Source organism: Vigna unguiculata, chromosome 4, assembly GCF_037176805.1.
Source record: "Vigna unguiculata cultivar grain cowpea cultivar isolate G323 ecotype 2 chromosome 4, ASM3717680v1, whole genome shotgun sequence".
Lineage (NCBI taxonomy): Eukaryota > Viridiplantae > Streptophyta > Magnoliopsida > Fabales > Fabaceae > Vigna > Vigna unguiculata.
The window spans coordinates 721,511-742,049 of NC_140795.1; the positions used below are offsets into that span (position 1 = coordinate 721,511).

General features: G+C 32.4%; 1 protein-coding gene across 2 annotated transcripts; it reads right to left on the minus strand.

Annotated features, from left to right (window-relative positions):
• Positions 1 to 220: 220 nt before the first annotated feature.
• LOC114182462 (arginine--tRNA ligase, chloroplastic/mitochondrial-like) lies at positions 221 to 7,615 on the minus strand. 2 transcript variants are annotated; one of them, XM_028069335.2, is made up of 18 exons: positions 7,435 to 7,615; positions 7,224 to 7,321; positions 6,733 to 6,881; positions 6,277 to 6,352; positions 6,026 to 6,127; positions 5,595 to 5,813; positions 4,944 to 5,024; positions 4,484 to 4,567; positions 4,283 to 4,387; positions 3,537 to 3,715; positions 3,201 to 3,285; positions 2,727 to 2,913; positions 2,491 to 2,560; positions 1,982 to 2,051; positions 1,387 to 1,476; positions 1,054 to 1,122; positions 764 to 865; positions 221 to 547 (listed from the first exon to the last, which is right to left on the minus strand). In XM_028069335.2, the coding sequence occupies exons 1-18, from the start codon at positions 7,511 to 7,513 to the stop codon at positions 437 to 439; spliced, it is 1,956 nt and encodes a 651-aa protein (XP_027925136.1). In that variant the 5' UTR covers positions 7,514 to 7,615; the 3' UTR covers positions 221 to 436. The 2 variants fall into 2 exon arrangements, with proteins under 2 accessions (XP_027925136.1, XP_027925137.1); XM_028069336.2 differs by having other exon boundaries at positions 7,224 to 7,325; positions 7,435 to 7,588.
• Positions 7,616 to 20,539: the final 12,924 nt, after the last annotated feature.

Here is a 20,539-nt window from a genome sequence, read left to right on the forward strand (position 1 = left end):
TTTGTGAACGTATTTTGTTGTTTCACTTCATCCATTGCTCACAGAGAAATTATCTTTGTATTTAGCCACCCAATCCTAAAAATAGTTCTGTAACTATCGATGACATTGAGAGAACATAATTGTATTTTTCTTTAGTACAAAAGTACAATGGAAAAAAGTCCATTCTCTTGTTATTTCTCTCCGAACACAAGTTAAACCATATATGACTTATCGAAATAAATTTCAAGAGGTCAACAATATTGCTATAAATGATTTGCTTTTCATTCTTACAAGTTACAACTCAAATACAATTAACAAAATGGAAGAGGGAAAAGAGGTTGAAAAAATCAGTATAATTATTTGCCTGAACAATTATCATTGGCGAAGATTCCTAAACTTGTGTATAACAAAAAAATATGATGAAGAAATTTGCATATGAAACTCCTCTTCATATAGGTCATAACCTGTATACAGGTTCAATTCCAAGGAGATAAAAGCAATGTCTCATCACAATTACCGTTGCTTCACACAGCAAGAGTCTACTAGTCTCCTCAGACGACCCCACAACCTGCCAAATGTACGAAGTTCAATAGCGTGAACTCAATCCAAACATTATTCTTTTACCAAACTTACCTAGGACGCAATTCTCTAGGATATAAGTACCTTACTTCTAAGGTGTGTCACAATAAATATAAAAAACCTTCTTGCATTTACGAAAAAATAATGGGAAAAGTGTAGAAATGTAAATATTATACAGCATAAGTTAATGCCTTTAAAGGTATACCTGACAATTAGAGTAGAATTTCTTTGTAAATATTTCCGATAAATTGTATAGGTATTCGCACAACAAATTCGGTAACAAATTGGTGCATGCCTCTTCAAAAACCTGACAAATAAAACAGTACACAACCTTGTATAAGGTAAGAATCTTTTGGTTTGGAAAATAATATGCAGGAACCCCACCCGCTTCAATATCTCAGTTAAAGAAAATGGAGCCCCAATAACAAAGTCTTAAATATTACTAGTATAAAAAAAAAAGTCTCAACACCAACATCTACTATTCACATATCCCACCTCAGGAAATTGCAGCAAATGGAGCCCCAGTGCACGTTCATCTTCATGATCCAACACTATTTTCCCATTCTGTTAAAAGTTGATAACCGTGAGAAATGTGCACAAGTCATTATTCAGCTAACGGATGACTAAACCACATGATCACTGAGTCATCACATTTATAATAGATTAGTGCTGAATTAAACTCATCAAGCCAACCCGACAGAAACTCTTGTATCTTGTAAAACTAGGCATATGATACAAAAAATAACTAAAACAAATATTATTTCTTTAAGAATAAAAACAAAATAAACTATAGTGAGTTGTGTTCCTGGGAAAGAAAGGTAAACTTACTCTTTTTACTTCTTCTATGTCTCTACCAGATTTCCTGATGATAGAACAGATCCTAGCATGTGCATACTGCAAATAAACAGCAGTATTCCCCTGTTTCACAACAAGCTTACGAAGGTGAGACATAAATAACTTCAGATCGGTTATTGAAGTTGGGATTGAAGAGTTCAACAAATGCCAACATAAGTTTCATATGCATATCTTTAGCTATTTTGCAGCAATTGTTACCAAGAAAAAGCACACATTTATAGGCTTGTAGGAGTAGTTTAAACTCAAAAAATGGCCTGACTCTTGAAGTGATGGTTTCACTTCAGAGAGTTATCGATAACTGATAAGAACTAAAGAGAACACCATAGGGAGTCAACTCAAACGAATGGTTTGTACCATGTTCTTCTTCTATTTCATCAAAGTCAAGAACAGCGTTATTTTCCATCCATGGTTATCTACCACGGACTGCTCCAGGAAAATACCTTATACTTTAGAGGATATTTGTTAAAGGGGGAAATAAAAAGCAGGACAGGACCCATAGATAATGTCTACACTAGCTTCTTTACTGTAGCCTCACAATCATACACTCAATTTGAATACAGTTAATGACCTTATCATTAAGCATCTGGTCAAAGTTGAATGTGTAATTTGTTAATCTGTTGATCTTCAAATCAGCATACCTGCAAACACAGACGGATATAAGAATATAAAGGGCTACAATACAAGACTATAACTCATTCAGTGTTCTCAACACAGGCATAACCACTAAAGCAAACTGAAAGGGAAAGGGATATCGAGTCAAAGAAAAACCATGTCCTGAAAGTACAAAAATGTTAACCTGGACTAAGAAAAAACCATGTCACAGTCAGCATGCTTAATCAGAAACCTCACAGTGAAAATGAATACAATCAACAGGATTAAGAGCATTTGCTCATAATATAAAACACCCGATATATAACAGATTTTAGAATTCAGTCAACAGGAATTTGTAGCCAAACAACCTGTATGTATTAACACAAGAATATGCTCACAAAAAAGCTAACTACAACTTAGCATAAATGAAGAGAATGTTGATTTTGCTTAAAAGTAGGGGGGCATTATTGAGTTTAAGGAGCTTACTTAACAGCTCCATAACCAATTGCCTCAGATGTTTTCTCAATCTCCTCCTCAGACCAATCTTTAGCTGTATCTAAAGGAACATAGTATCTGGAAAATTAACTGTATAGTCCCAAAAATTTCACTTAATGAAATTTAAAACAGGCACCAGCATCGATGAATCTTAATCAAGCATAAAATTCACTCATGGATGCTTGCATGCAGATAAGGAACAGGTAAAAAGAGCTTAGGTGCTTTACCACGTTCAAGAATGGAAGTTCTGCAGCGTCTTTTAGCTTCATCAAGTAAATCAACCAACCGAACTACCTCACTACTGCGAGTCCGAAATCGTTTCCCATCTTCCCCAAGAACAAGACCAAAACCGACATGAGTACATTTTGGATACGCATTCTCATCCTTTGGTAACCAACCAGCACGCCTGTAGGCCTAAAAGGAAAAGTAAAGCAGAAGTTTGACATTTTAACTCACTGGAATATTGGCAGCAGTAGGTCAATAAATATATCTTAGTCCAAGATTTATCCTTTAAAAGTCAAAAAAATAATATGAAATAAGAAATTATAGAAAAACCTTCTGGACATTAATATCAGAAAACATAGACAAGTCAATACCCAAGGTGCAAGTACAAATTGCTACTGCCATAAACAAGTAGAAAAAGGCTGCTGGAAAAAATTAGTAACTATAAGATACCATGAAAATCATCATTCGAAATATACCTTAAATAGCATATCAAAGTGTTGCTGCTGCCCAATATCTGTAACATATACAATCCACTCAAGTTTTTCTTCATTTAGACGATACCTACAAGGTTCAAGTATAGTTCAGATAACAAAACAGTCTGTTTTCCTCATTTTTCCTGTAACATGCTCAGATAAAAAAGCAGACCGATGAAAATATGTATCCCAGATTTTACATGAAAGGAAGAGTATATAAACATCCAATATAAATAAATTTGACATAAGAATTGAGAACAGGTTTGGTACTCATGTGAGCCAGCAATTCTAACAGAATTTTACAAAGTATGTCTGAAAAACTAAAAGATTAAAACTAACCAAAGTGATGCTAGATCGGTTGAAAAATAGTTGTAGCCACCATCTCTTTTCACAGCAATGACTGGTATGTTTACACCCTCTACATAAATCACACGTGCACCATCACTCTCTTCAATCAGTCCTAAATTGTCCAGTTTCTCCAAAACCCCAGGAATATATGGATTATAGAAGCTCTCTCCCTGGATTAAGAAAATACTGTTTACTGATATAAGTAAAACCATTCGCAATTACTGCAACATAAATTACAAATGCGAATCAATTTACTGATAAACTTTATGCACATCATAACATATAAGACTGTTGGCCAGAAAACAGGCCTTTTCATCTATGATATTTATAATAATCACCATGGAATCCTGATAACAATACTGGTTGAGATATAATTTCAACAAAGATACCAAAGTGAGATTACAAAGGCTCTTAACTCTAAATGAGCAAAACAATCAAACTTTTTATCACAGAAGAACAAAAAAGAAAGACAAAAGTTTTACTAGAGAGATTATGTCAGATCTGGTTAAAGGACAAAATATATGCTACATTGTAAATCGAATAAAAAGCACAGAAACTGCAGAGTGAATTAGACTCAAAAATATTAACAAATGCATACTTTCATAGGATACTTGGTTGTCTAACTATGCCTTGATATAAAATCTTAGAGACTCCTCCTGGAATGTACAAAATAATAGACATAATTGTTTGACAACTTAAAGTACAAACAGCCAGTTAAAAAGGAAACTGAACCTAACCCTTTCCTCCAATTGAACTCCAAGGCGTTGATAAACTTTATCAAATTCAGCCCTACTCACGTCACAAATTTGTTTCCATGCCTTACGATACTTGATTTCTCCACTCTGAAATAAAAATTAAGACATACATAAAATTTAACCAAGTTTCCCATGATCTCCCAAATAAGGAGCAAATGAAAAAAATTGTAACATATATTTTACCTGGAGCCGGACCACTGCCTGTTGTGCCCTCAACTTAAACTCAGGATCACTATCAAACCTTACTTTTGAAGCCTTATACAAAGCCTAAAAATGCAACAAGCCATACAAGTTAGTACGTAACCTTTTCAGTGAAAAAGCAAATGCTTCATCATCACCATAATGGGAAACTTAAGCAATGCATATAGAGAAAATCCTTTGCCCCTCCTCTTTGCTATTTGCCAAGGAAGAACAGAAATTTCTTCCAAGCCAGGTTAATGGCATCAATAGCAAATTAATTTATAGATTACTTTTAAATGCATAGTCTTTACTCCCATGCTGAAAATTAATCAGTTAGAAATTACAATGAGCGTGCACCAAATAAATTAAAAAAAAAATGTCTGACAGATCATAATGAAAAAATGCCAAAAAAATATATATCAATATAAGAAATTTTGAAATTCAGTTTAATATATTTACTCACCTGAAGATCTCCAATAGCTGCTTCACTAAGATCATCTGGGTTTGTAAATTTTTCAAAGAGATACGTAATCAGCATTCCAAACTACAAAAAAAAATGCCCTTTGAGCTTTATAGTACCAATATTCAAATGAGAACTTTCCTAATGGAATATTTTATTATTCAAGCAAATATGCCATAAGAATATGGTTATCTCTATGAGAAATCAGTGGGCAACGGTAATTTGATGAGTAATGGAAACAATGCAATATAAAAGCTTTTCCCATATTCAAAAGAAGGGTAGAAATGTCTTAGGACATCAATTTTGTAAGATTGCTCAACAAAGAACAACAGAAAACAAAACACACGTTAAGATGTAGATGTACTTGATCATGAAGACAATTAGAATTTAGAAAAGCAAATTATATCATCTATTTTCTCAAACATATTTAGATCTTAAGCCATGCAGTAAGGCTGATGACAAAAACTTGCCAAGTTAAATGATTGTTCCAAATGAATTACCGAAAGTTGTGCCTTTTACAAAGAAACCTAGCTTTGACAGTGTATAGCTAAGATGTACCACAAGAAATGGCAGAAATCATATGTCATTAGATTAAAGATGCACTATTTTAAACTCTTGGCACAAAAACAGTATAACAGTAGAACTAAAATCTACCTGTGTTCCCCAGTCACCAACATGATTTCTGCGGATTACGCATTCCACCCGTGAAAATTCAAACATACGGGCCAATGTATCACCAATAATGGTAGATCTCAGGTGGCCAACATGCATTTCCTTCGCTATATTAGGGGATGAAAAATCAACCAAAGCCCTCTTGACTGGAAGCCGAGGTGCCCATGCATCAATGCCATCAACTAGCATTCTTTGTACCCTCTGCAGTAGAAAGTTTCTTGTGCTTAAGTACTGGCAGAAGTTTTAAAAAGCTCAATCATCCAAACAAAATTAAAACCTTAACTTTTGCAAATATAATCCCTTCCAATCAATGAACTCAGATCCCACCCCCACTGAAAAAATAATATTAAAGGACTTAGACACTGGTACACATTTTTTGTAATTCAAAATTAAAAGAGGCAAAATGCCATCACCTGTGCTATCCACTTCTTTGACAATACAATGTTGACAAATCCCGGACCAGCTACAGAGCATGAATCTATCATTTCAGATGGAGGAAGATTGTTAACTATGGCCTACACATATAAAAAAACACATAGATGACCTTTAAGAAAACCAAACCAAACTCTAATTCCAAATAAATAATTACTAAAGAGGAATAAAAAGGGAAAAAATCACAGCTGGTAGAAATGTCAAAAAAGTGAGTGATTATCTGTGATCATACCTGCCCAATTGCTGGGGGACCCCTAAACTCTGTCTGCTTTCCCTTCACCTTAGACCACACTCCCATTGCGTTATTGCTGCATCAAGAGAATATTCTTTGTTTCAGTTTGCGTATATGCATACATATAACGATAGTAATAATAATATCGCTTTTCAACAGTGCAGCAACAATTAAGAACTTGTTTGAGTAATACGAGTACTTCTTGAAAAAGAAATTAAGAAGAACGAAACGAATTTTTCCTTAAGATAAAACTAACTTAAACTTAAGCATAAGTTAATTTGTAAAAGTTCTCTAGTATTAACTTTTTTTCTAAAAGATTAATTTTAACTTAGAGAAAAATTTATTTCATATTTACTTTTTTTCTGCTCTCCTTGTGGATAAGTTTTTTTCACACATGTTATAGAACCTCATTTTCACTTCCCATCGATACAACAAAGGAAAAAATAGTGAACCAACCATTGATAATCTCCAAACTTCACGCCACCTTTAACAGCACAAGCATCAACTAATGGCACAACATCTGGTTCATCAGGCACCGTTGCCCTCAAAGATAATTCAAACAGCTGCGCCAATTGCCTTTTGACACTGGCCGGGTTATCTATTTCCTACATCATTACAAACACGATACAATACCATTTATCACACACACAAAATGAAACCAAACAAATAAACATAGAGTTTAGGAATTGAAACTTATTAGTGCGTATTCAATTTCATATTAGATTCTTCAGAACCCCCTTAAAATAACAGTTAACTTGATTTTAGGTACATATATATTTAGTTTCATTTGCCTTGAATAAAAATATTTATAGTTATAACGTATAGTACTAACTTGCCTTCATAATAAAAACATAAATCACATCCTTCTAAATCAATTGAACTGAGATTAACTTCTTTCAAAATCAATTTTGCCACCACTCTTCCAAACACGTACTTAATGAACTTACAATTACAGCGGTGGACGTAGACTGTGGCTTGGTGACGGGAGATTGCTGCGTCTTGGTCACTGACAAAGCGAATCTCCGAGACGCAATCTTGAGCAAATCTGTCTACACATTAAAGTTCAAACGAAACGACGTGGTGTTAGTGAATTAAGTTTAGGCGTTGAAACAGTGTTGTGGTGGTAACATTGAAGAAAACGAGAGAAGCTTAACTGACCCGAACGTGAAGGTTGTAGAGCTGGAGAGGAGGGAAAGTGAGAGAATCGATTGAGGTTAAAGCACCCTAACCCTAACATTTCTTCTGTTTCTTCTTCTTCGTTGAGGTTCCGCCCTTCCCAAACACCATTGTTACGGTGTTAGCGGTTTTGTGTGCGTTGTGTTGCCTCCGCTGAAGATAGCCAGTGGGCCACCACCACTGAAAAGACCATTTTTACAAAAATTAACCAAAATTTTAAATTTCCAAATAGTTTCATTTTGGCTTAATTAGACTTTTCATTCTTTACTTTATATTCGAGGTTCATTTTGGTCTTCTTTATTTTTTGGGGTTCAATTTAGTCCTTTAGTTTGTGTAGGAGGTTCAATTCAGTCCTGTGTGTTAATAGCGTTAAAAAAATTAACGGCAGAGTGATTTGATGTGATACTGTGGCAATTTTACATGACGTGTCAAGTAGGGACACCAGCTTATGTGGACAGTTCAAAAAGAGAAATTAAAGTCAGTGGTAAATTGAAGAAGCGAAATTAGGGTTCGTGGAAGAGGCGAAAATCAGGTGCGAGGAGGAAAGAAATCTGGATGCGAGGAAGAATTTGGGGATAACGATTGAACAAATTAGAGTTCGAAGAAGAAGCGAAAATCATTGAATCAATATATTAGGGTTCGCGGTCTCCTTCGGTGCGACAAAGGTTCGTCGCTGTGTTCGTAGTGGGACGAAATTGAAGGTAAGTTTTCTGGTTTTTTTATGGATTGAATGTCCCGTTTTACTTATATAGTATTGTCTTTGTCGGCGTTGGTATTATTTTTTGTGTTATTCTGTCTGTGTGTGTTTGTAATGGTGTGTGACCTGTGGTCCCGTTGCTTTGTGGTGGTCCCGTTGCTTTGTGGTTAGTGGGTTGTGGTCCCGTTTTAACTTTTTTGGGGTATGGGATGTAATATGTATTGTATATGTGGCATTGGTTGTGCGTCGAGTAACTTGGAATATGTATTTTTTATAGGTTTGGGATGTGTGACGATAGATTTGAGGTGGTGGTCCACCATGGGGGATACTTTGAAAGGAATGAAGGTAGGTGGAGTTATAGTCATGGGTTAACGTCCACGTTGGCGTGTGACCCAGATAGGTGGAGCTTTTTTGAAATAATGGGAATACTTAGGGAAATGGGTTATGTAAACATTAAAGATTTGTGGTATAATGTTAGTAGCTCAGAGGTATTGGAGAACAACTTGAAAATTTTGACTGATGACATGGGTGCAATGCAAATGGTTAGAATTGCTAGAAGGAATGGGCAGGTTGATATGTATGTTAATCACTCAATTTGTGAAGCTAAGGTTGTGGACAATTTTTTGGAATACTTCCCTGAAGAGGTGGTTGCAGAAATAGGAACTATAAATGTTGAGGTCCAGGCTGAGGTGGATGGGCACAGTGGTTGTGGCGATGGAGGTCACATTAATCCTGTGCAGGATAATAATGTTGTCCATGAAGCTGAAATGCAACAGGATAAAAACGTTTGTGATATGGAATATGAATTGGAAGATGACGCAGATAGTCACCATAACATTAGGGTGGAGCCACAAACTGAATTTGAGGAAACTGGAGCTGATGTAGTAGTTGAAGGTGATGAAACTGGAGCTGATGGACTAGGTGTAGATAAGGAAACGGGAGTTGATGCAGAAGTTGAAGGTGATGAAGCTGGAGGTGATGGAGTAGGTGTAGATAAGGAAACTGGAGTTTGTGCAGAAGGTGATGAAGCTGGAGGTGATGGAGTAGGTGTAGATAAGGAAACTGGAGTTTGTGCAGAAGGTGATGAAGTTGGAGATGATGGAGTAGGTGTAGATAAGGAAACTGGAGTTGGTGCAGAAGGTGATGAAGCTGGAGGTGATGGAGTAGGTGTAGATAAGGAAACTGGAGTTCGTGCACAAGGTGATGAAGCTGGAGGTGATGGAGTAGGTGTAGATAAGGAAACTGGAGTTCGTGCACAAGGTGATGAAGCTGGAGGTGATGGAGTAGGTGAAGGTGATGAAGATGAAATTGATTCTGATCTAGTTGATGTTAGTGTCCATTATAAGGACAATTTATGGGAAAGAAATGGGGAAGAAGATAGCGAGGATGATGATTTAGAATTTGATTGCAGTGACCATGTTGATATGCGAGATAGGGGGTTATCTGATGATGGGTGGGAATCAGATGAAATGTACAGCGATGATCCAAGCAGTGATGACTCATTGGCAAGTCGCACCCAATGTAAGGCAAACTTTGGGACCTTTAAAATGCCCAAAAGTATGGCCCAATACCAGTGGGAAGTTGGAACATATTTTCCAGATAAAGAGGCATTTATAGAGGCAATAAGGACATATGGAGTGCAATCTGGAAGAAGGCTTAAACTTCAAAAAAATGATAAACGTAGATGTAGAGTGATATGTTTGGGTGGGAAAGGGAAGTGTTCTTGGTTTGCATATTGTGCTTATATGGCTGAAACACACATATGGCAGTTAAGGAGAATTAATGACAAGCACAAGTGCAGCAGAGAATTCAATGTGAAAATGCTTAATGCTAAGTGGTTAAGTGGTAGGTTGGAAAACACATTAAGAGACAACCCAAGTTTGAGGGCCGTTGATATTCGCAATAAAGTTACTAGGAAGTGGAATATTGCTGTGACAAAGAATGTTTTGTCCACTTTTAATTTACATGTTTTACATTGTAAGTTCAAAAATCCAAAACACTATTGGATGTCTTTTGTGCTGTAACAGCAAGTACAATGATGTGTTTCTATAATATTGGCTTATGATTGAAAAATTGTCGTTATTGAATGTTTGTAATGCTTGTAAGTAGGATACCAAACTCAGATTTCTTTAACAACAATTTTTCATTAATTAACTAAGTTATACAACAATTGAACTTTCCAATTACATATTTCAACACAATAAAAAGAAAAACACAAACTGATACCTCCAATACACAAACTGATACACCCAATACAGATTTCAACACCACCGAATACAGATTTAATCACACACTTTTCATCAATCGTGACAACACAATGATGTTCACTACAACTAATAAACCCACTATCCCTAGTAAAACATTAACAAACATTCTGGATCCCTTAAGTTCTTTTTCCAGAATAAATATCTTCCTTCTTTGCCTTATAATAGTGTTATCCTTTTCATCAGCAGCATCTTCCGAACACCATTTAAAGTAATTACAACCAATGAAAGCTTCACTTCCCCTATGTTATTGACAACATCCACAACACAAAACAACCTTCATGTTAGTTGCAAACAATTATTGATCATCGAATCACAGAAAAAGGGTGATGGATCTAACCTTGTAATTAGGACAACCCCAAAATTGCTTTCCACCATTTTTAGTAGTTCGAGCTGTTCGTAACACAACAACTTCTCCACAGTTGCATATGGGCGCTCCACCGTGAGACAAAACACCACCACCATGATTAGATAACCTTGGATTTTGCGTACCCCACGAGTTACAGGAGCAAGATGAAGAAGAATGGCCCCTAGACATCACTCGCAATTAGGGCAAATGCTTGCCAAATGAAGCTGAACTTGAGCACGACGAAGAAGACAACTAAATTAGGGCAAATGAACACTTCTATCTCCATAAATAACCTTCATTGCCACCTCATTACACCACATTGATGACAAGGTACTCAGGACTTGCCATGTCCCTGTTCCAAACCGACACAATGGCACTATTCTGACGCCGTTTAACTAAAACTAACGGGAGGGGCCATTTTAAACTGTTTTAACAAATTGGGGGACTAAATTGAACCCCGAAAAAAAAAGAGGACCAAAATGAACCTCGCATATAAAGTAGAGGACGAAAAGTCTAATTAAGCCTTTCATTTTATATCAAGAATTTAATTTAAATATGTTTCACATTTATTTATTTATATATACATATATATATATACATATATATATAATTTCTCTTTTTTGTCCACATTTCATAATACCCGTTTTACCCTTAGTTATTTTAAAAACTAATTATTTTATAAATAATTTACTTTTAATCATTTTTCTAAGAATCTCTTTTGTCTTAAATCATCATTTAAATTTTCTTTTTACATATCTTATTTTTTTATAATTTTATATTTAACAACTATTTTAAAAATTATATATTTGTTATTAATCTTAACTTTCTTGAAAATTAAAAAATGCGAATACACAGGCGCAACTGTGTTCGCTAGTGTGTATATATATATATATATATATATATATATATATATATATATATATATATATATATATATATATTATTATTAGCGAATACACAACGTTGTGGTGCCTATGTGTTCATATTTCATTATTTCAATTTTACTCTAAATTATTATTTTAAAAACTAATTATTTTATAAATAGTTTACTTTTAACCGGTAGTCTAAAAACATTTTTGTCTTCAACAGTTATTTTAAAAATCTTATATATTTTATTTTTCTAATTTTACGTTTAACAACTATTTTTAAAAATTATTATATATTCTTTATTGAACTGAACCGAACCAAATCGAATTGAAGTTAACCGAACTGGACCAGACCAAACCGAACTGAACCAAAATGAACCGGATCGGACCGAACAGAACCGCACTAAATCAAACCAAACCAAACTGAACCAAAGTGAACCACACTGAACCGAAACAAACCAGACCAGACCAAACCGAATCAAACTGAACCGAACCGCACTAAACTAAAACGAACCGGACCAGACCAAACCGAACCGAATCGAATCGCACTAAACCGGACCGCACTAAACCGAATTAGATCGAACCGAACTGGATCGAACCAAACTGAACCGAACCAAACAAAACTGAACTGAAATATTCTTTAGTTGTACTAAATTTTAAAACACCTTCAGAAAAAGATGAGATAATTTAAAGGAAAATTTTACACTATCATAATTAATTAATATAAAGCAAAAGGAGAGTCGTTTTGTAATGCAAAAAAAATGTCATACCCAAAAGTTTTTTCAGCACCAACACCACAATCGTAAGATCTGTCTTAAACAATTGAAACATAATGTTTTTTCCCAGATTAAATATAGCAAGTGTATAAAGAATGACGTAAACAATTTGTATATTTTCAATAAAAAAATTCAAACGACAAGCTTGAATTGGTTTATATTCACCTTTCACACAAATAAATATTATGTCAAAGTGGAGAACATAGAGTTCTGAAATTGGTAAAAGTCTGAATATTTAAGAAAAATATTACAAGATGATGAAAAAAGACAATTGAAATGGAAGCAATGAAGCATTGAGTATAAAAAAAATGAGAAAAATGCAAAAGACATATAAGAGAAGGATAAAATGTGTTAGTTAGAGTTAAGGTTCAAAATAAGACATACTAGTTGGGTGGTTGTGAGATATTAGAATTGCAGTGAAGATGGTAAGGTGTGATGACAAGAGCAAGGCGACATGACCTTATATAGTAGTGACAGGGATGACAACTCACGATCATTGTCTCAATGGTGGTGATTGAATTAAAAAATGGAGTATGCGCAATGTTTAGGATAAGAGGCCATTGAAGAAAAATAAGAAAATAAAATACATAATTCAATTAGTGAGTAGTTAACCGACATAAGTTCAATTTTTAAAAAAATAAATGGTAAAACAATAAGGTTTAATTTTTATTAATTTTTTTTACTATAATATTTAATTTCTATTAAAAATAGTTTTTTTTTACTTTAATATAATACAGATAATTATAGTTAAGTTTAGTTAGATTAATTTTGTTCATCTATAACAATATATAAAGAGGATATCCTCTTTTGTGTCTATGTTTCGTTATTTCAATTTTACCCTTAATTATTATTGTAAAAACTAATTATTTTATAAATAGTTTACTTTTAACTATTAGTCTACAAACCTTTTTTGTCTTCGAGAGTTGTTTCAAAAACCTGTCTTATGTACATATTTTATTATTCTAATTTTACGTTTAACAACTATTTAAAACATTCATTATATATTCTTTATTGAACTGAACCGAACCAAATCGAATTGAACTGAACCGAATCGGACCAAACCAAACCAAATTGAACCGGATCAGACCGAATCGAACTGCATTGAACCGAAATGAACCGGATCATACCGAACCGAATCGAACTTAACCAAATTGAACCGCACTAAATTGAAACGAACCAGACAAGACTGAATCGAAACATACCGGACCATACTGAACTAAACCAAATCAAACTGAACCGAAATGAATCGGACTAGACCAAACCGCACTGAACGAACCGAACCGAACTGAATCAGTCCACATTAAACCGAACCGAACCAAACTGAACTGAACCGAACCAAACCAAACTGAATTGAACTGAACCGAAATGAAATACTTTTTAGTCGTGCTAAATTTTAAAACACCTTCAAAAATAGAGGATAAATTTTAAAGGAAAATTTTACACTTCATAATTAATTAATATAGATCAAAATGAGAGTCGCTTTATAATGTGCACAAAAAATGTCATATCCAAAAGTTTTTTCAGCACCAACACCATAATCGTAAGGTCCCTCTTAAACAATTGAAACATATTGTTGTTCCCCAAATTAAATATAATGAGTGTATAAACAATAACATAAACAAATTATATATTTTCAATAAAAAAAATATCCAAAGGACAAGCTTGAATAAGTTTGTATTCACCTTTCACGCAAATAACTATTATGTCAAAGTGGAGAACATAGAGTTCTGAAATTGGTAAGAGCCTAAATATTTAAGAAAAATATTACAAAACGATGAAAAAGAGGAGTGAAATAGAAGCAGTGAAGCATTGAGTATAAAAAAATGAGAAGAATGCAAAAAACATATAAGGGAAGGATAAAATGTGACAGCGTCTGTGTTTTCGCTACCTGTTATAGATTTAATTTAATAACTGTTGTAATTATATTAGGGTTTTTACCCTTGATTTTTACTGAAAATTATAATTAGTTTTTTTTTTCAAAATTTTAATTTAATTTAGTCTCTTAATTTTTAGATACGTTGGACTTAGTCCTTTTAATCAATTTTTGTTAATTTTATTTGAATTTTAAACGTATTTCATAATAGTATTTGACTTAATATTAAAATGAAAATGTGTCAAACGATATCAATAACTCAAATATTATCCTGAAATGTGTTTGAAACGTTAAAAAACTTATCGAAATTTGGTTGAAAGGATTAATTCTATATATTTCTAAAGTTGAAGAAATTAATTGGTATAAAATTTTAAAATTATAAAAAAATAATTCTAATTTTAATTAAAAATAAAAGAATAAAAATATATTTAATCCTTATATTATAAAATATGCATTTTATTATACTTATGATTGCTTTTGAATCATCATGTAGAAATAGATGGTAGTAAAACTTATATTATATTAGTGTAAACTGCATTTTACATTGAAAAATTCGATTTCAGGAATTTTCCTAAAGACTTAGAAAGGTAATAAATACTTCAGTAAATATTATTACCTTTAGTATTACTATTCTAAGGAAATAAATAATAAATATATTAATATAAAAGTTTCTTACACTTTCATCAGGTCATGAATAGTCATTTTAATTTTTTATTTTCTATAACAATTATTTTAAAAAATCATAAAATAAAATATTTTAAATTTTAATTTAGCCCAATATTTATATAAGGAGAGTTAATAAAAAGGAAAGTAGAATAAATTTATAATTTTGAATATCCTAAAAATAACTTTGAAAATTGTTGCTATATTTAAGTAATTTTTTCTCTAAATTAAGTTATGCAGAAAATAATGTAAAGCAGTTTATAAAATGTGATAAAACCATAAATTATTATATGTATAATTATTTATTTGATCATTACTTTTGTTGACAAATTTTAAATTAATTTTCTGGGTTTTTTTTGTTTTAATTTGTAAAAATTGTGTAATTTTGATAAAAAAAACGAAGAAGACTAAATTATATAATTTTTTTTTATAAATTAAAATCAAATTACATTAATTTTCATAACCCAAAATTAAATTAAAACTGAAGAACTGAATGACTAATATTTTTCGACGAACACATGAACCAAACATAAACCAAATAAGTAATTAATCTAAGATTTACATCAACGATTATTTTTATTAGCTTAAAATTATTTACCTACTCGTTTATTGAACTAGTTGAAGGCAGAGTGTGAAGTGAAAGCATGGTTTTTCTTCTCATCTCACTGTTCTCTGTAATATACTTAAAAGATAGAAATTATAAATATTATTTATTTTAAAATATTAATTTATTAATTTTACTAATCTAATTAAATAAAAGTAAGATTATTAAAATGTTGCCCGTCATATTTTAAATGATATAATATTTTTTATGCAAAGGGGTCGGCAAACTCACATGCGAAAAATTACGAAAGTAGGAAAAAAGATATTTTAAAAGAAATAATTATTTAAAAATTAATTTCCTGAAAATTAAAATAATTAAAAATTATGGAGTTGAGTTAGAAGTTAAAATTATAAGATGTAAAAAGAAAAGGAAAAGGGCGCTTCTCCCTGCACCTCCAAGACCTCTTTTGTACCTTCAAAATTTATTATTATGCCCTTCATTAATATGTGAAATTGGGTAACGACGCAGTAAATTTCATTTATTGCATCGCCAACTCCTCTGCACCCCCAAAAAAATAACAAGGAATATTTATAAAACGCATGTTGGCATCCGTTTCACACCATTTTGAAATGGATTACGTAGTCCGCTTCGGAAAAAAAATGAAAATTTGTGGAAAACGGAATACGAATTCCGTTTCATAAAAAGTGAAACAGATTCTATAATCCGTTTCAAAAAAAATTGATATTTTTTATTGAAACGAATTACAGAATCAGTTTCACATTTTTATGAAACGGAATTCGTATTCTATTTTTTAAAAATTTTTAATTTTTTTTCGATACGTAATCCGTTTCCTAAAAATGTGAATTTCACCAAGTTTTCTCTGAACTTGGCACAACGATGGGTGGAAGGGCTTCTAACTATTGAATTGAAGATGATTGACCACCAAGTTTTCTGAGTACACACGCTGTAGATATCAAACTTGGCACATGGTTGGGTTCAATATCTAATGCTTTCCTAAATGATTTCAGAGCCTCTTGATAAACATCTCTGGCTTCAAAAACTAAACCTGCAACTTGAAGGAAGTTTAGAATGTAAAACATATTCTTTCTAAAATTATATTGAAAACAAGCTATATACCCTTTGTGTGCCATCTAGAAGCAGAATAGGGATTAATAGCCTCAGATTTTGCTAAACACGGAAGGGTTTAGCCTCAGAGAAAACCTCCAATCCATTTTTTCCACTTTCTTTCTTGGTACTTTTTTTCTTGAAATTTATTAATAAGTTATTATAACAAAAATTTTGCTCATACAAATTCCCAATTTAGCTTCTACAGCTTTATAATTTATGTATCTCCAAGCTTCCTGAAGTAGATGAAGTATAATAATTAGTGAAGTATATGTATATGAAGCTTGACCGAACAGCGAAGCTTTGCCATTAAATGACTACAGATGAAGCATAAAAAGCAATAAACTTAAACTGCGAGGTGAACTCATCAAATAATGTGATCAATGAATACTACACGGTTACATAACAGTTTTATTACATTTCTAATGGAAATTGCCACCTTTCCAAGCACATAAAACAAAAACTATGATGTGAGACCAGGAAAAATGAGATTAATAATATGCTCCAAATAAATAGGCCAACCTACCAACACCTCAACATATGGGAAAGCGTTTGATCCCCTACTCCTATGAATTGATAGAGCTCTCGATATAGGTTTGCTTGGGGGAGTAAGTGAAAAAGAAAGAGAATTAGGGTTGCAAAGACCAAAAGTGAAATCAAGTTCATTTAATTTTTGGCCTACTCATGACTTTGTTATGCTGAAAACTTTGTGAAACGAAATTCAAATTTCGTTTCACATTTTTATGAAACGGATTATTTAATCTGTTTCGAAAAAAAATTGAAAATTTTTGGAAAACGGAATACGAATTCCGTTTCATAAAAATGTGAAACGGATTCTGTAATCCGTCTGAAAAAAATTCAAATTTTTTTGAAATGGATTACAGAATCTGTTTCACTTTTTATGAAACAGAACTCGTATTTCGTTTCCCACAAATTTTCAATTTTTTCCCGTAACAGATTACGTAATCCATTTCAAAATGGTGTGAAACGGATACCAACATGCGTTTCATAAAGATTCCTTGTTTTTTTGGAGTGCAGAGAAATTGACAACGCAATAAAAGAAATTTACTGCATCGCTACCAAGTTTCACATATTAATAAAGAGTATAATAGTAAATTTTAGAAATACAAAAGAGGTCTCGGAAATGCAGGGAGAAGCGCCCAAAGAAAAAACCGTACAAATTCATTTAATGGGCCGGCCCATTGTACTAAATGACAGATGGATAGGGAACGTTGGTTTTGCAGTTTGGCGCATAGTCTACCATGCACCATACCGCACAGAAGCTTCTCCCGTCGTTCTTATCCGATCGCAACTTCTCAATCGCATTCCAACACGCACCCACAGATTAGATTCAACGTACGTTACAATTTACAGAGCTGAATAATTAATTTAAATCTATTCCTATGAAATCCCTCTATTGCCCTCACCTCCTTTATATACAAACCCTCACCAGAAAGGCTTTGAAGTCACCCACGCACTCACTCACATACTCACTCACTGTGAGAGCGAAATCAAGGAACAAGAGGAAGAATGAAGGACGCCGGAAAGAGCCACAAGGCGAACGGAAAGCCGTCGTCAGAGGCACGGAAGGACCGGAAGTCGGCGACGGGAATGAGCGGATCGCCGAAGAAAGGAGGCCATGGCGGGAAGTTCACGTGGATCGGCAACGGCTACGATTCTGTCGAGATCGCCATGGAGCACGGCGCTATGGACGCCAGGGACCCGAACTTCGAGGATCCAGCGGAGATCGCCGTCGCCGCCGTTTGACCGCGGTGGTTTCCGGTGGTCAGATCTGTACATAGTAATTGCCGAGAGAGACGTGGTTTTCTATTTCAATAATGTGAAGTAAATCGGAAGAAAAGCGTTTTCGAGTGCGTTTTCTCTGATTGATTGCTATAAATCTGTCGTGTGTCGTAGTAGCATGGCACCTTTGATGTTGTTGTACATATATGGTCCTTGAAGTGTAGCGTGCTCGCATTCGCGATTTCATGCTTCCACGCTTCTGATAACTGATAACGAGAGTTTAATATCAATTTTCTAGTTTAAGTGTTTCACTTCCGAGAAAACTGTGTTGTCACTTTTTGGGTATGATATTTTGTTAGAACATCTTTATCTTTGTTCTTGGGAGATTTTGAATCACTTAATCTAATTTGGAATGCAGGAACTATAATTTTTAGAGAGGCGTTTCCGTAAGTATTAATGTCTATTTGAATTCTTGCGGAACTAATAATTGTTTTGTGAGATTCATGGGAAACTTGTAAACAGTGCATTTCTTGTTTGAGTTTTTAGATTTGAGTATGTAAACAGTACATAGAAGAGTATTTACTTTAAAAAAAAAAAACAGAAAGTGTATGTATTATAATACACTACAACTACACAGTTTCGAGTTTCTTCAAATATTATGTATCACAATACTCAACAAGTTATACGATGTATGTGGCAACAAGTCTATTTATCCATCATTTATCACTGTGTTTTTCAATTTCAAAAATATATCTAATTATTCCATTTTAAAAAATAATCATATAAAATTCATCTACTTAATTTTAATTTATCCATTATTTAATAAAAGAACTATTTATTATTTAATAAAAAAACTATCAATACCATCAAAATTAATTTTAACTGTTTTCTCTTAATTAGATCTTTCAAAAGTTTAGTTTAAGTTTTGACAAAATATATCCTTAAATTCGTTTTACAATATTTTATTTTTATTTCTTTTCAAATATGTATTTTTATAAATATAAATATTTCTATGCCTTTAATATATATATATATATATATATATATATATATATATATAAATGGATTAAGTATTCATCCACACAAATTTAATTGGATTGCATCTTTAATTAAATGAGTTGTATTATATTATATATCTATATTTTGATATTATTATTTATTATATATTATCTAATATCTGTACCTTTACATGAATGGATTCTTTCTGTTCATATTTGTTTTCTAAATTTATTGTTTGAATAAATTTTTTCAATTAAAATAATTATTTTATCAATTTTATTTTTTAAGTGTTTATTTCTTAAATTTTAATCAATTTTTATTTGACTATTTTTTTCAAATTTAACCATTTTTATATTGTGTATCTTGTCAACGATCTCTGGCTACTTACGATAAAACTTCTATTAATAGATAAAACTTCTATTAATAGATTAAATCGTAGTTTATAAAGTGAAATTATTTATTTTACAATTTTAAACTATATTTCTTATTTATATTTCATGTATAATCATGACTTGGCAAAATTACATTGTTGAGTAATATCATATAATTAAGAAAAATAATCGTTGAGTAATATCATATAATTAAGAAAAATAATGTTTTGATTATAGAAATTAGACGTTAATGATGTTTTTTTTTCTCAAATAATCTTAAAAAACAAAAAGTTGTATAAAGTTTTATTTTTAACCAATGAATTAAAAAGTATCTCCTACTCACACATATTCATTGTAAGACTATAAATAGGTTTTTTATTAAAAAAAACAAAATTATAAACACTAATTCCTGTACTCTTTTTATTTTTTTTTTCTAAATTTCTCCTCTACCTTCTTTCTGGATCGTCGACATCAATCTTCATTTTTTTTATGACAAAAAATTATATGATTGTTCATAATGAATAATTTTACACGTACACCCAATCAGATTGAACAAAATAGTAAATCCACCTTTTATCCTTTTAGGTGATCTTGATTTATGTGTTTATATGTGTACTATATGTTAATGCACGTAACTCAAGTTAGCTTAAATTTGGTAACTTATCACTATATTTCTTTACGTTATGTATATTGTCATTGATATGTTGGTACTTACACTAAAACCTTTGTTGACATTTAAAATCATAAAATTTATAAAGTGAAGTTATTTAATTTAACAATTTTACACTATATTTTTTATTTATATTACATGTATAAT